We start from the raw sequence: 17,218 nt of genomic DNA, 5'->3' as shown, positions 1-17,218 counted from the left end.
CATTGCCCCGCCGATAAAAAAAACCTCGTCGATGCGCCCATTTCGTTCGCGTGGAATTATTTACAATGCTTCTCTTGTAACAGCGTGGCCCGTGACACAGGACTTACATCGCCGCGTTTCAACAAAAATCGGACCACCCTCGATAAGTACTGTTGTTCTTTTTTTTCTTCCCCGATAGAATTTTTTTTAGAAGTAAAAACCTTGAATCAATTCTCTAAACGACGACCTCGACATGTACGAAATTCTATTCGTAGCACACGAACCTCGCAATACTATTTTAATCGGATACGTTTTAAACTGTTATCGTGTAAAACACCGTTTTCGTCGCGTGTTACCGGGTCTATCAGTCTTCACACAGCGGAATTATTACGAATGAAACCGCGCGTTCTAGGAAACTTTTCGTTGAATTGGAAAAAGTTTTTTTCTGAAACAATGACGACGACTTTTCAAATTGCAGCCGAAAAAAGCAATACCCGTTACTTTACAATTACCTGTATATTTACAAATGCGTTGAATGTATAGTGAGCGAGTCGTCGAGCCAGATTTTTAAACGCGACATCTAATTCAGACATTTTTATTCAGACGATACGACGCTGGGCGAAAGCATAAGTACTCAACTTCTATACAACGATCTTTTTCAAAAATAAAACCAATAGAAAAACACCGATTAAAGCGACGTAATTGAACAGAAGTTTAGGGATATCACGGCGCGTATGTCCTTATCGAGCGTAGCAAATTTTCCTCTATTTTACCGATATGAAGTTGTAAATCCATTTTTAATTGTGTTTTCGTTTTGGCTGTCAGTCCTTTTTTTTTATGTTTTCGTTTGTATCGTATAAAAGACGGTTAATTGAATTGTACAGCATGATGAACGTTTTTAAGTTACAGCACTCGGAATAATGGATTTCGCTTTGACTGAAGTAGAGAGGCGATGGACTACCCTTCCTCTTTCTCTTTACATATTTTGATAGATATACAGTACCTAGAAAGGTATACGAAACTAACGACACCTGTCTGGAGACTGACAGGTAGTCAGGAACTCTTCGGCGCATGGGCGTGCGAGGACGTGGTTTATAATTAGTTGCCAATTATAATATAGTTTTTCGTACCGAACTACTTGAGAACATTGTAAGCCAGTGGAAAAATGAGCTTCAAAATATATAATAAATATATCCAACAGTATTCCACGTACTATCGTAGATATATACATTCAAAGTCGAATTTCACAAGTTAATATCATATTAAAACAATAACAACGAATGTTTAGAGCGTACCTATAGATTTTTATTGAATCACGCACGATATATGTAGTAAAAAATATTTATTGGGCGATTATTGAAAAACAAAAGGAAATCCATTTTGCTACACGCAATATGGTAACAATAAATATTACGCGGTACTACTACATTAATATGGAGGATACCAAAAGCTGCTTATTTCTTATCAAGCGTTTTAAATCCTCTATCCGATAGGTGGAGTCTGCGAGCTCCCCAAATAGACACTGACTATATACACGATCGCAAACCCCACGCTAGTTACTTAATTGCGCATTGCCCATGGTACATAGAACGGCGACCGAAAGTACTTTTTCGACCAGATGTTTCTTTCGTTTTTTCCATGACCACCGCCCCCGCCCGCTGCAACCGATATGCCCGTTTCCTTAATTCTATTTAATTATCATCTTAAGACTTAGGCTTTAGACGTTAACCTTATCGATTAAGCGCTAGCTTAGTGACTCACTTCGTACGTACGCACATGTTGCTATCGTTATTTTTCTCTTCCTCCTAACTTCACTCCCTTCCACTTAATCCTCTTGCCTCTTCGCTTTACCTCTACACACAATCACGGTACTCTCGCATCTTTCTTCTCTTTTTTTCTTTTTCACTCTTGTTTAAATTACGTATATCTGTTTAATTTTTACGCGACTATATAAGAGTAAAGATAAAATATATAATTTGCATTTTACACATTCCAGTTAACGCTAGGAATTCACTTTTCCGCCTTATCTCTCTTTTTTTGCCGCATTTATACATATATATTTACTCTATATAAGTAGTAGTGTGTGTTCGCTATCCGATGGATACAAAATTTTCACTTTAAGCTAAACTGGCGTTCACGGCGATCGCTCGCGGCATGTAACAAACTTCATAACGTTCACTGATTTTCTTTTCTCTTTTTTTTTTTTTTTTTAGAAAAATCTTTGTGTTCATCTCTTTCGTCCAAAATTGCATTTTACCTAAACTATGAGTGATTAAATAAATATAGAACACTGAGTAATGCGTGCGTTGAACGGTGACGCGTAATTATTGCACAATTCTGTTTTTCCACGTGTCACGAATGATCGTTGGAAAGAGAAATACCGGTGATAAATTTACCAATAAAGACCAAACAAATTTTTCTTGTTCCTACACACCCAGCAGGACCTTGAGTAAGCAAGAACGGTAATAAGAAAATTTCTGATCGATTGATTTGACCTACTGCTATGAACATATGCTACCATGAATTGAGACACAACAATGTGAACGTGTTTTTGCCAATCAACTAAACATTCAACGAGAATTAATGTAGCTAACCTATGTAGTGCCCGGCGAGAAGTCTCTGCGAAAACGGTTTGTCAAGCAGGCATTTATGCGTGAAATTTCGCCTGCACTGTTGACCACCGTGTCGTAACAGTTGATACTATGATGCAAGAGTAATAAATACCTCCTTTGTCTCGAAAGCCGCACCCTACGCTTCAATGCCGGCCATTACCTGGCCTACATAGATGGTATCACTGATTAATGCAGTCAGAATTAACACATGTCTCACTTATCTACCGCGAAACGCGCAAAAACAATATCCAAATGATATGAGATTAATCGATTTATCGTAAACATTGTGATCGACAACACAGAAGGAGACGCTTTATTTTTCGACAATAAAGGAAGAAGATTTGCTAACCAACGCGACGTGCGAGTCGAAAACTGAATCGAATGACAAAGAACAACTAATCGAAATCGATATCGATTGACAGACAGAGCTACTGGTGAGAAAACGGCGAAACAAAAATATTCATGGTTGACAGTTGCATGTACATATACTATAAATATGTTTTGAAAATATTTAATGATTAAACAAATAAAGTGCGACAGTTTGCGTTAAACGCAATAACAAACACAATAGTGTATATAAATATCTTCTTATAAATATCTTTCGATGTAAACGACAAGGCAAAGATAATCCTATCCTAACCCGCAAAACTATACACGACTACTTGACCTGGACATAATTAAACAACGAAATGACATAAAGGTAAAAAGAATATGTAATAATTCGAGGTAAGTAGATCAGAACAAGAATCAAAGATTCGTTATTTATCGCCGGTGTTCCTCTTTCGTTAAAACTTTCACGAAAACCCATATATACCGACAACGACGCGGAGGCCCTCAACGGGCTATCGAGCTTAATTGACGCCAATTTGCCCGAGCAATTTAGAATCACGACCTCTGACCGTAAACATACGGGTTTCCACGCTTCCCCCCGAAAAAAGAATAATCGTCCGCAAAAGACAGCGAGCGATCGTCGACGATCTTCCGTTTTTCACAGTTCGTTGCTCCTCAAGGACAAAAAGTTATATATAAATAAATCTCTCGAGAAAGAAAGGCCGGCCGGTGCCCAATCGATGCGCGTGCGCGAGCTGGACCATGTATTACGTATATCAGTTTCATATATCTCCAATTTTTTTCCATTTTTTTTTTTCTTTTTCATGATCGTTTCTCCTTTTTATTTTTCCCCATTAATGCGAGGACGGGCCGGAAGAAAGTTCGCGGGACATCGTTCCGCGTCCCACGGGAACATTCTTCGAACCCGTGCGATCTACATGTAAACGAGATTTCGCGAAATCCCCAGATTATTTCCTCCTATGTACATTTATATTCTTCTTTACCTTCCCCCTCTCTTTTTTTATCGTTTTCTGTTTTTGTCCATTTCATTTAAATACCGCCTTTTCATCGTCGTCATCGTTTATACATTATTACGTATTCGTTAATTATCGTTTATTACGTATATCATTAAATTGCGTGTATACAAGGTATAAACTAAATTATGTCAATCTAAGTTTTACAACACAGCACAAGAATTCGCCGCGGCAGAGTTCTCCGACGTGTCCTCGGCCCGATAGGTAGACACGATGATGTCATCGGCCAGGTCACGATCCGGCGTTATCGATCAGTCATCGATCGCAAGCATTTTTATCGACCGGCCCGGACAGATGGTGCGTTTGGCCACTGCTTGGCACACTTAACGCAGTTTCTATTGGCGCGAAGATTTGAATAGACTCGTTTTACATTTCAACAAACATGCAAGGAAAGAAAACTGGGGTCACAGTGGACATGCGTTCAAACATGTGACTAGTGACCGTGCATTAATAACAAAACTGAAAGGATAAAAAGTCTATTAAATTTCATTTGAAAATCGTTTTACTTGCTTGCAAATAAACGAAAAAGCCATTTTGATGTTGTATCTTTGTTTCAGAAGAATAATTTCTTTAGATATGCACGAATGAAAATTTTGATTGAACATACGATAAACACGAAGGGTACAGTCTTTTGAAGAAACTTTTCTGCTCTTTTTGAATATCTTTTTTACTTGGAAGAAAGATGGATGCTTTGAATTAAGGATAACGTTTTCGATCGACAACTCTGCTTTCTAGAATCGCTGTTAAGGTGCCAAGCGGTTTCATGCCGAAAGCATCCTATTCCAAAAATATGTTACGAATTACATCACTTGGTAACTTGGCCTCGTATCTCGCGGAGCAGTAGTAAATTTTTAATGGTCACTCGCCCCTGAAGATCCCTCGAATTTTGCTTCTATCAAGGATCTATCTGATAAGAATTACATTTTTTCACCGTTGCTTCGAATATTTACAAGGCGAACGCAAATACTGTTGCGTAAATACGCAAAACGTTTTTTTAAAATAGTCGGACGCGTCATCTACGTTGATGAAAGGTGTTTGCAACAAAATGCGCGATTTTCTTAAGTATATTGTAATGTATTCGAATGGTAAACATTATAAATCTCTCCTTTAAATCGAAATGCAATTTGAATATCTTGAATATAAGATAAGCAGTAAAAAGTATATTTATGACAAGAAAGCTAATTTGTCTGTTGACACAATCGGTCCGGACTGTTGGGAAACACCTTTTTACTCAAGTAGCCGCGGTATTTTTGCTTGCAAAAAAAAAAAAAATGTATAATTATAATACACAGCGATATATTACCCGTAATCTTTTAGCTACGCACCCGACGAGAATAAACAAAGATGGTTCATTTTGACATGTTCTTCAAGCAGTATGCGATCGAAAGAATAAACTCGAGATAATAGTTGTAAAAGAAAAAACAGTTGGAAGAGAATGACGGAACGCTTAAAGAGGAAAAAATTGCAATAATGACGGGACAAAAACATACATACACTAAAGTGCGAGTAAGCATAGAATTTTTTAACTGACCTTACGACGACACTGATGAAGAAATGTCAAGTCGATTGGATTCTGCTCCGGTGGAGGCCTGCGCACTCCTAACAGCACTGTTTTCATTCATTCGATCAGCACACTTTCCGGAGAAAAGGATCCCCCGTTTCGTTCGACGTATTCGTGATTGGCCAAGACTACTGGCAAATCGACAGATCCGATGGATCACCGTAATATCACTGGAATTCAACGGATTGCGTTACAAGCACACACTGATATTTCACTGGCTTCACGACAACGTAATCGAATATCGCATTGATTTTTCTCCTTCGCTCCGTCCTCTCTGTTTAATTCATTCGCAACCTTCGTTCTTTAACCAGAGATAACGTTAAGTGTGCAGCCGTTCTACCGGAACTTCCTCTGCGTTCCGTTCCCTCTTCGTCTCCGCATTTCCATATCGAATCCTCCCGGCACTGGAGAAACACACATTCGAAGATCACACTTGGCACGTTCGCGATTACTAAATAACCCTCGCTGAGCCACCGCGGTATTATAGAGAAAAACCTATCTAAACGATCTTCTAAAGAACACTAAACCGTTCATCTACTCGCTAAATAGAGACACGACTGGACGACCGTCCTTTTTCCGCTAGTGTTTTCTTTCTTTTTACGACCTAACCGCACTACGAACTCTACGCATGTACGACGTGTAAGAGAATAAATAATAAAACGTTTTCCTAACGGATAATTTTTTTTCCACGCGAATACAACGTTTAATCCATGAAACATTCACCATCGCTGGATCCGTACGACCATATCGCTCGTCATCGCTCATCATTCTCATTCGCTCGATAAAATTTGCATACCTCGCACTTTCGCTCTCTTTGCTTCTTTTATATATATATATTTATATATTTATATGTATATATATATACACACATATATATATACATATACACACACACATATATATATATATATCACTTTACACGTCTTCACAGGCGCACATTCATACTCTACTATACAATTACAAGGACCGATTCGTAACTTTCATGACACTCGCGTTTTAAAGTACTTATATTTGTTCCTCTCTTTCTCGCTCATTCTCGCTCCTTTTTTACCACACACTCACGCACATTCTCTCTCTCTCTCTCTCTCTCTCTCTCTCTCTGTCGTTCTTTCTCTGCCAAATTATCTCTAGCATTATAGGCTTTAGTACAATTACATTCGATTAAATGTAATAGAGGTTAACGCGGTTCTGATTAGCATGTGATCCAGTTTTCCTCCGATCCGATCCAATTCCTCTCGCTCTTCTCCGTTTTCTTCGACATTCTACTACGTGATTATTAGAAGATCGCGCGTCCCTATAAATCTTCATCCGACTCGTTCGTGCGTCCGGTTCCCTTTCCTTCCTCTTCCTTCGTTCCATGTCCCCTCTGCACCTTTTTTTCCACTCGAACCTCCTCGCCTTATCTCGCATTCCCTTCCCTCCTTCTCTTCTCCTACCCTCTCCTTCTCTTTTCAGCTCTGTCTGGCGCGCGCAATCTCGCTCCTTATCCTTTCATCCCTTTGTCATCGTTCTGTTCACGTCTTCACTTCTATCCACACTGTCGGCAACGTCCATTTCTCTTCCACGATCGTCTCTATCCCGTTTATCCCTCTTACGTTGTCCTCTCCTTTTTTGGTACGAGCAACTTGATTAACACGACAAAATAAGCGTCATTGCTGTATGAGTGGGGTGATGGTGGGTTGGCTTGGGGTGGGCTGGGCGTGTGGGTGTTTTGGGGGCTTTGATATTTGGAGATGTATCGGGGCTTGCATGGGGGGAGGGGGGGCGGCGGGGCTAGCATGGGGACCTGACGGGGCTGGTAGGGGCAGATGTGTTTATATGTGTATGTATGTGTAGGGGGAGGAGGTAGTGCTGGAAACAAGGTATTAACGACCCTGAGAGAGATGAGACCTCTTTGGAAGTTCCACTCCTCGGGGATCTCTCAACCCTGCGGCGATGTCTGCGGCGAGATTTCAGTGTCGCCGTCGCCCGAGCCCGGTTCGCCCTTCGTCTTGTTCTCCTTCTTCCATTTCATCCGTCTGTTTTGGAACCAGATTTTGATTTGCCGTTCCGTCAGGCAGAGTGCGTGCGCGATCTCGATGCGCCGCCGCCTGGTCAGGTATCGGTTGAAGTGGAACTCCTTCTCCAGCTCGAGGGTTTGGTATCGGGTGTACGTTTGCCGGCCTCGTTTCCTCTCTGAAACATGGAAATCACCGCGCGGATTCCTCGTTAGTCTCGCGTTTCTCCTCCTTTTTCCCTGGCTACGAATATATACTCGTCAGAGATCTGGCGTGAATCGAGGCTACGCGTCCGTTTCCTTCACCGCCAGGTCTCTTACGAGCAGGTTCGATGTAGACCAACTCGCGTCCTTGATCCTACGATCGATCCTACGTTACATGTAACCCCCGTAACTTGTCTTCTTTTTTATTCCTCCTCTTTATTTCACAGACACTGCGCGGACGCATGTGCAAGCGAATTACCCTTGAAACGTACTGTGGTTTCAAAACTGCTCGCATAATACTCGAGCATTATGCGCGCTCTAATTTCGACGTCGTTCCAAGAAACTTGGTTTCTCGCTAAAACGTAAGTAGACCACTGTAAGCCAATACCAATGTGATCCGATCACTGGAACTAGTTTCGTTTCTTAATTATCCTGCTACCGAGTAACTTGATAACTATACAGTCTGATCCTAACCTCTTCAGAACGATTCCAACTCGGTATAAGAATAACTTCTGCACTGTCGACATTTGTTCCAGTGTAATCCTAAAGAAAAACTCAAGAAAGAGAAAGACAATAGAAGAATTGCCGAATTCTGGCGTTCAGCGACATCCCGATCCATTGGAAATAGCCATGGCATAGGGAAAGAGGATGATGGGAGACACGGAGGCTTGGTTAGAGGCGCGTATACTCGGCAGGGAGAGCTCGAGGCCGCAATCTGAGATATTTAATGAACGCCACGGCCTGCAACCTGCTTCGGCACGCGGGAAAGTTTTTACGGGCTCGGGACGAAACAAAAATGTCTGTCCAAGGAAGAAAAAGCTCTCGGCCGCCGGTTCGTAGGCGCAGTTCCGCGTATGATAGATACCTTACAGATATCCGTGACATGATCTGCGCTCGGTGTGGCGGTACACGAATCCCGAACAAGAATATTAATTGTACTTGCCAAGGGAGCAAGGGAAAGGGAGAAGCGCGGACGTACACAGAAAACCAGCTGGACTCTGTGTATGGAAGCAACGTCTGGGACCGCGTGTCCGTGTTTATATTGGTACTTGCGCGGTGGCCAGGTATATGTGTATGCATACTCTCTCACCAGACATAATCTCAAAGGGTTAGGTTAGCTGTTGCCACACGAGTGCAAGAGGGCAAAAGGAGAATATTTCAGAGTGGTACGAGGGAGAGAAAAAAGAAGAGGGGGCGAAGGGATGAGCAGCAGCGAGAAGAAGGAAGAGGAGGAGGAGGAGGTGGAGTACGAGGAGGAGTAGAAGAAGAAGAAGAAAACTCCTTGGTGAGCATTCGAGGCAAACGCCGCCCGTCGCGCTGTCGGCCGATGAAGACGGATGGCGACTCTCCTCCACAGCGAGAGAGAAAGAGGAGATTCTCTTCTCTTCTCTTGGAGGGTTCCAAGCGTTGCTCGACCGGACGAAGAGCAGCGCGCCAAGGGAAGGAGAGAAACTCTGGGAACATGCCCTCTCCTCCTTTTCTTTCTCTCTCCCTCGGGCTACGCTCTCAAATTAACAACATACCAATCTCTAGCGTTTTCTTATAACTTTTAACCATTTCGCCTAGCTTCCTCTGATTCGCTGCCTGTTGGCGAACAATTACTCAGCATCACAGCCTACAGTTTTTGCTGGAATCCTTCAGCAGCCGGAGTAAACTGCGCTTTTAAAAATACATTAGAATTAAACTTTCTAATATTACCTACATTCTTTGATGCCCAATTTACAGACGCTGGGGCAATCAGCGACGAGTTTGTACGCCGTGCCGTGTTCAAAACCGCAAAATTGGAGTCCTAGCCAGCCAATCAAAGGATGCCCGGGATAAACATAGATCTCGGGTTTCATCAAAGAGGCTGATGAGTCGCGCGCGAACGCGCCTCCACTTGGAAGCCCGGCTTATTAATGTTCATTCGTCAGCCGGTTAATGAAGGTGCCTCTTGAAGACGGTGTACGCCGTCTAACCCAGAAGATCATCAAAGCGTTCACGGAATAATGAAACGGTGTCGAGTCACGCTCGAGCTGCTCCGTGCCGATTAGTTCGTGCCTCTTTATCGATAACACTCTCATTGCCTAATTGCAAGAGAATCCTCAACGTTCACGTGGCTAGCGTATGCCATAGAGGGCAATACATACGACGTAGATCGACCAATCAGACTTCTATAACGAAGAACGCCAAATAGTAGAAGAGGATCTTCTCTCGGTTCAAGAATAATTTGTCATTAGCGTGGATACATTGGAAATTGAAGAGTATTCATAATAAAGCAGATAGCGACGATATTATAATGCCATGCAAATGCTACAATCAGAAACGAACGATAACTATTATCCTAACAACAAGACAGCGCAAGGACATCGGCAATATCCTCTCGACTTACGTATGCAGCTGTCTGTTTCCAAGTCGATCGATTCCAGCGGCGAGGACTCGAATCTTGATTAGGCCCTGTCCACCCGCTGAATTAGACGTCGGGCTTTTTCTCGCCATGCGTCCAACATGCGAGCTTAATTAAACAGACGTCCGATGGCCAACGCGAACAGAAACTTTAATCGCCTTGTAAACTTATGGAAACTTGTAACTTATGGAAAACGGGCTATTCGAATTTTCGACCTGCAAGGACAAGGGAAATACGTTGGAGTGAAACACAAGAGGAAGTTCACGTGCTAAGGATAAGAATACACGTTCATAGCGACCACGTGACAAATTACAGCAGACGATATAAGAACCTAAACAGTAGTTTTAGCGAACAGATAGAAGCCACGACAGTCTACAGTCGAATTATCCTGTAAAATGTTCGATGAACATTTCCTTTGCTTTTTCCTCTTCTTCGAACGAGCGTATGAAACGTAAGGTGCGATACTAAATGCTTGAATTGTATTGGCGCAACCGAGTGCCTGGAAAACGGTGTGAAAGCGTTATCAGGGCGCAACATCACCGGCGAATTAATCACCGGTATACATTCTGGCCGGCTGAAAAGAAATTAATGGCGTTTTCATTGTAGGAACGCGTCGTGGGAAACACGATGTAGATAGCGAGGGTGTGAGATTTTCTTTGCTAATGGAATACCGCGAGAAGGAAGAACAGCGAACAGCTGAAACAACGCTGTATCGCAAGGTCTCGGTAGGTGTGGGCAACCTCGATTCCGATACAACGACGCCGCGAACAGGAATTTTTTCTCGATCGAAGGATGGATGTTGCGAACGAAGCAAAGTGTAGGGCGTGTTAAAGAGGTCGATAACAAGAAAAGCTAGCCACAACCGTCGGTTTATGCTGAACCGGCGTTCTGATGGCGGCGTAGCCGTTGCTCTCTCGCGGACGGAGGTGACTTTAAACGCGGGGCAATAAATTAACGGCGTTGGGTTACGCAAGGATCAAATGTCCCCTGGAGTATGCCCGAGAGATTTATGGGTCTGCCTTCACTGGCGCAGCATGAAGGAACGGAACGGAACAGAACAGAACGTACACAACCGTACGGCTTATTATAGGCTAGTTGCTCCGCTTCTCTCTTTCTCTCTCTTTGTCCTCTCTTTCTCTGTCGCTTCTCTGCGGACCGACTGGTCTTTCAGACCCGCCGCAGGATACATGCAGGACTTTTCAGATGAACAGCTAGCCGGATGTTGTAACCCGCTAATAAGGCGCGGCCACCACTCGCTGCCCAATTAAGCTAAGCTTTACGTGGCCACCTTAAGGCCAGGCCTTGAAATGCTCTTCGATTAGATACCCTAGATATCCCATTAATTTTATCGCTCGCCCTCTCTCCTGCCTCCCTACGCGGCACTCTCGCTACACCAGCCTCTCGGATTATATGACCGGTCCACGTCGCTGACAGAGGTTCAGATTAATTGCGTGGAATCCGGTGAACCACCTTGGAAAACCTTTCAGAACGGGTATCCCGAAGATTCAGTCGCCTTGGTCCGATTCATTCAACTCTGTTGCCGTTAGTATGTTGTAATAGGTGGGAAAAATATTGCCTAAACACGTTGGCGGATTTCGAGCGAAATACAGAAACTGCTGAACGTTCGCGTCGAAATAGCGCGCGTCTCTTTAATCCTGAACACGTGATCGAACTTGCAGCCGGTTGCCCAACTCTGTCTGACTCTCCATATATTTTAAGCCCGGCAATCCGTCTTGCTTTTTGTATTTCCGTCCTAGGCTGCTTTATGTCACGTTGTTTTCGTTGAACTTTCTTCGCCCGAAGGGGGGAGGCGACGTTTTTTCCCCGGCAAAAGGACCGGCAGGCAGCGCGGCCCGAGCGTAGGGGTCGCGCCACGCAGTCAAGACAAACTTCGTTCAGGAATTTCGTCGGTTGTTTATGCATCGGCGCGGGTACCCGCGGGGTCGCGTTCCAAGCTTCGCCAACTTCCTGCATCTGCGATCTAAAAACAAAGCCATGGACGTTGCACGCGTCTTTGGTAATCGTCGATGAACAGGAAAATATTTCAAGAACAGAGACAGCTCGCCCTATCCACTGCGATCACTGCGGTTTAGTTTCCTCTGCAAGCTGGACGCGATTGTTCTCGTTTGAGGAAACTGGACCAAGTGGAAGCATCGTAAGCTTGGAACAGCCACCTGCGCAGCGTCACTCGCAAAGGACGAGAGAGAAAAAGGAATTCAACAGAAGTCGCCGCCGGAGTAAGAAGAACGTCAAGTCGACTGACACTCATAGAGGGGTCTTAGAAGCCCTCGAGGAGAGCGGAGTATCTGATAGCAGGCCTTCCCTCTTCTCCTTCACCTTCTTCTTTTTTTCTCTTCTTTTTTTTTTTGCCTTTCGACCGCAGACGAACAGACAGAACCGGACGAGGAGACGCAGTCTGAGAGCCCCGAGGAGAGCGCCAGAAGGTCGAGATAATGAGCAGCGAGAATGGGCCCGATGCGACGTATGCATCTGTAGAGAAAATTATTGGATTTGCTGGTTGTGTTCTACTTTATCTACGATCGTCCCCTCAGCCCCTTTGTTTACATCTGCTCATGCATCGAGTTATCGCAGAGAAACTAGAGACGATGATAAGGTTTGAGATAACTGGGAATCTTAAAATTCACCACAGAGAATGTGTTATCTGGAGAATTAGCAATGACAAATGAAGCGAATATATTGAAACTGGGAGTGTCTTAACGCGTTATCTTACGGATAAGGAATAACGACTGAAGCAAATATGTTAAAAATCTGGAATTCTTAACCGATATTAAATTCCTGCTTGATATTAAATTTCCAGAATTTTAAGAGCTCTTCCCAGCGATCGTAGAAAAAGAACTATAGTTCATACGCGTAAGAAGATCATTGATTTACACCCTTTTCGCCCCAATTTCCACACATTTGCAGGCTCGATAGGTGAGACAGCCCATATCCCAACGGCTATCGTCCATAGTTGTCTCAGGAGTTTATGGCGGCGGCCCAAAAAGCAAACGGACATAGGATTTCTGTGGCCTCATCCATCATCGTCAACGTTTTCTACGCCCTCCTCCGGTCGACTTGCTCCCTCTCTGTTTCATAGTATACCACGTTCCTTCGCCTTCTCCTTTTCTGTCTCTCGACCTCACGTCATTTCCTCGACGCTCCTCCTCTCTTGCCTCTTTGGGTTCCATCTCTTTTTGAATATCTCACGAAGCCGCCATCGTTTCGGACACCAATCTCTGGTGTCTGACACTACGCGAACTAGAACGAAACGCGTTCCGAGATGTGAATGTTGATCGCCACGACCCCCGCCAGCACAGACGCAGATTAAAACTCTACGCCTGCCACATGGTATCTAGGGACTTTTTTTTATCTTTCCCACATATCGGGGGAAAAGGGTTACAGGTGTTGAGCGGTTGCGCTTAACCCTCGTGCGTTCTTTCGGATATCTTTGAGCAAGAAAGCATCGAAGTTCGAACTAATTGTGCTTTTTTTAAATGAAAATTTCATTTTGAACGAAAAAGCGAAAGAATTTTTATCGCCACACGCGCTCTTCCATTTAGATGGCGCGTTGCAGATTTTCCTAACCTCAACTTGGAGAGTAGATTATTACTACCGTAAGCGTCTGACGTTTTATTTTGTAGAACAAAACGTAACGTGTAATTGCGTGATAGTAAACTGGCCGTGCAAAAATAGGGCTAGTTTGATGGAATAATAATACCCGAATATATCTTACAACGCGATAAACGTGAAATATCTGCATCGCGAGTAGCCCGCAGTTAAGGCTGCTATATACTCAATTTAAAAAATCACAGCGCTGCTATGTATCGAAATCCACTATACATAGGAAGATAAGGTGAAAAAACGAGAAGAGGTTAGGAACCCGTAAAAAAACAAATAACTAAAAGATACGCGCTAATATCTGGTAAAGATAAAGATAAACGCGGCCACGTGCCTCGATGAACAAACGGTGTCCAGTCTATAAATCTGCGCCCTCAATTAGCCAGGTCGTATGAAAAAAAAAAAGAAAAAAAAATGGTGGGAGGAAAAAGGAGAAATAAAACGAGGCAGGGAGCGGAGTAGGGGCCATTTTAATTCCTCATTACGCGCACGGGTTATTGGCCATTTACGTAGATATTTCGCGCGATTAATTCGACGGTAGTGCGGTTTCTTCGCCGTGGTACTTTGTTCGTCCGCTAAGCATTCGTGTCAGTGCTCGGATTACATAAGAAATGTGGCGCTCGTAGCACGTACACGTGTACGCAATAACGGAAGCCTCACACCTATGTATAACTGCACCGCTGCATGCTTATTTGTGAGGGGGAGAAAAGGGACGAAGTGGAGGAGGGGAGACGAAGCAGAACCGGAGGAACTCGATACCATAAATCTTTTCAGGCAAAAGGATCGCAATTATCTTACGTATTAAAAGCATCAGCGATATCGATAGGCTTTTTCTTTCTATCAAACCGACCAATTCACGTGGATCCACGTTCGACGACGCAATATCGACACATAATTACAATCGATCAGCGTTGAATCAGAATTTCCTTCCGAGTTTGATTTCGAAAGAATAACGATGACGAAAAAGGATAAAAAATTTGCTTGTCTTATAATGTAAGATCCGGTGGAATGGTGGAAACGTCACGGTGCCTGCAACCTCTGAATTATAACTTCATTGTATGTTATTTTTATGGTATCGCGATGGTGTTTCATGGGCCCTGGCTACAAGAAATATTATATTTTTTCGTATGATAATGCGTTTCGCGGAATAAACTGAGATAACGCGTATGCTGTTGCAGTTGTTACACCGCAATTACCGATCGTCGAATCCGTATAAGCCTGCGCAAGCTAATTTTCGCGTTTTCTTTTTCCATCCAGCTAATTAACTTGATCACGAACCCCGAATACTATCATTCTCCGCAATTGGTTCTAATTTTATCTGCTTGGCGAATTAATTTGAAAAAGAAAATGCTAATCAATGAAAGTTTATGCATGTGAGTGCATGCATGCATGCGAATGCAGGATACGAATGACAATGAACAATTTTACCGAAGTTCAGTCTCGGCGTAAACCGCAAACTTCATATAAGAGAACTTACAACGTCGACAGAATTACGTATCTCCAACGAAAACATGGTTCGCGTCCGCAGCTATTAATCGCTAACGAAATCGTGGACATTATTTACACTAGCTCATAACGTTTCACGTAAAACAATATTTACTAGCAAAGATGTTAAATTTCCTTGAGATACACTGATTGTGAAAATGAATGATTTGCCTGAATGAATTTCACTTTCAAATATTTTTCTTTTCCAATTTAACTGCCTTGGCTACTTTCGTCGACCTTTTCTCAGAACGAACAGGAATTATCGTGGATTGTAACACATATTGGCATTTCGAAGAATAATAAAAACTCTTAGGTAGATGATACATTTACACTGTACATGTGAATGTGTGTGTAAGCGTCAGAGGTCGACTAGAGGAGTCGGTTGACAACAAGCGTGCGTGCGAGTAGGTTATCGATGCCTTCAGAGTGTAATATATACGTATAGCCGTTGCGTGTGAAATAAAGTAAACTATTTGTATTTCCGAATCCTTCTATACTTTAACAAAAACGCTAATTATGCAATAACTAGGACTGCTAATACGACAGAAGCTGTCACGTGACTCGACAGGTGGCTAGGGATATTTAATAAAAATCGTCGTCGTAAGAAATCAAAGGCGAAGCAAAGGGGCATTGTATATAGAAGAAGCTTTCACGATGAAAGTTGTGCACGTTCACGAAGCGTTTCATGATGTTCGGCAGTAAACGACACCGATGCGCACTCGCATGCCGGGGTTTCGCGAGCCAGCCAACTATGCCGGAATTTCCTAACCTATGTAACGCAAATGTCCCGCGTAAGGTGCCAGGGAATCTCGGCGGTTTCACCGGGCAAATGCCCGGGAGAGCACCTGCATCTATAAAATTGAGCCATGCATTATTCATGGAGTCCTGCTTATAGCACGCTTAGCTCAGCTGGTGTTTTGCAACGTGGAAAGAAACAGGCAACCACGGCCACGAATGGATAGCTAGATAAATTGATATGAGGTTTATCATGATTGGTAGACCTGTAAGGGTAATACGATCGAGTGGCAAACCTCATGAACAGCGTTAAACAGAGAAGAACGAATGCTCGTGGATAATCATAGATCGAATTAGTATCGAAACCAGATATGAAGGATGTTTGTTAGAATACATCGACTCTGATCTGAGAGCCGATTGATCTTGTTTCGAATGGCTAATAAATACACGATGGATGGAATCGTGTGGAATCGAAATACACATATACAACACGGAACTATGTTTATAATGGTTAAACCGAGAGAATTATTGATACAAAGCTACATATTTTATTGGTTTTAAATGATCATAGAAGATTCTCTCTGTAAGATTTGCTCGAGGATAGATGGTGTAAATGGATATCGTGCTTTCCATATGAATCATCTTTGTTTACTTATGAAAAGATATAGCGAAGATAGTATGAAATCAATACGGTTACTAAATAAACCACGAAGAACGAATACATATATTGTTGGACAACCCATCGGAAAGACTTAAGCGTGCCGACATCTGTGAGCAGATTCAGGCACTCGATCCTCTTTCTTCTTTTGACTGGCAACGAAGAGTATGGACCAGTCTCGTCATTCGTGTACCACACCGTTTATCGGCGAATCAAGCAGGTTGGTACCAGCTTTCGAATTGAACCGAGAGATGGTTTCGTAAGATTATTACATTCTCCATATCCAATGTGAAAAATAAACAGTAAAAAGCGTATAAAAATTCGAATTACACTTACGTGAAAAATATCCAGTAAAGAACAGGTGGCAGCTTGTGAACGATTTTATAAGAGCAGCAAAAAAATTCACATCTTGAAAGTCGATATATGTAAGTAAGTACTTGCAATAATTCGAGTTGAAGAAGCGAAGATTTAACTTGAACAGAGTTCATCGAGCAACTGAACGTGCTAAGGTAGTAAGGAAAAGGGGTCGAGGGAGCCTGACTTTGCAAGGTTGCGGCATTTTCTCGGATTTGAAGAATCAGGGGAAGGGTGAAGAAAATAAGAGCAAGCACAGTGGAGCG

At 42.9% G+C, this 17,218-nt stretch overlaps 1 protein-coding gene across 9 annotated transcripts in view; it reads right to left on the bottom strand.

The window, feature by feature from the left end:
- Positions 1-2,161: 2,161 nt before the first annotated feature.
- Positions 2,162-17,218, bottom strand: part of LOC126926627 (homeotic protein antennapedia-like) — a 155,317-nt gene continuing 140,260 nt past the window's right edge. For all 9 annotated transcript variants that reach the window (XM_050743039.1, XM_050743044.1, XM_050743035.1 and 6 more), the window contains one exon: positions 2,162-7,691. In XM_050743039.1, the coding sequence (XP_050598996.1) occupies positions 7,438-7,691 (254 nt within the window). In that variant the 3' untranslated portion in view covers positions 2,162-7,437. The remainder of the gene's footprint in view (positions 7,692-17,218) is intronic.

The sequence above is a fragment of the Bombus affinis genome, chromosome 18, assembly GCF_024516045.1.
Source record: "Bombus affinis isolate iyBomAffi1 chromosome 18, iyBomAffi1.2, whole genome shotgun sequence".
Taxonomy (NCBI): Eukaryota; Metazoa; Arthropoda; class Insecta; order Hymenoptera; family Apidae; genus Bombus; species Bombus affinis.
This window is presented reverse-complemented; position numbering and strand designations above follow the sequence as displayed.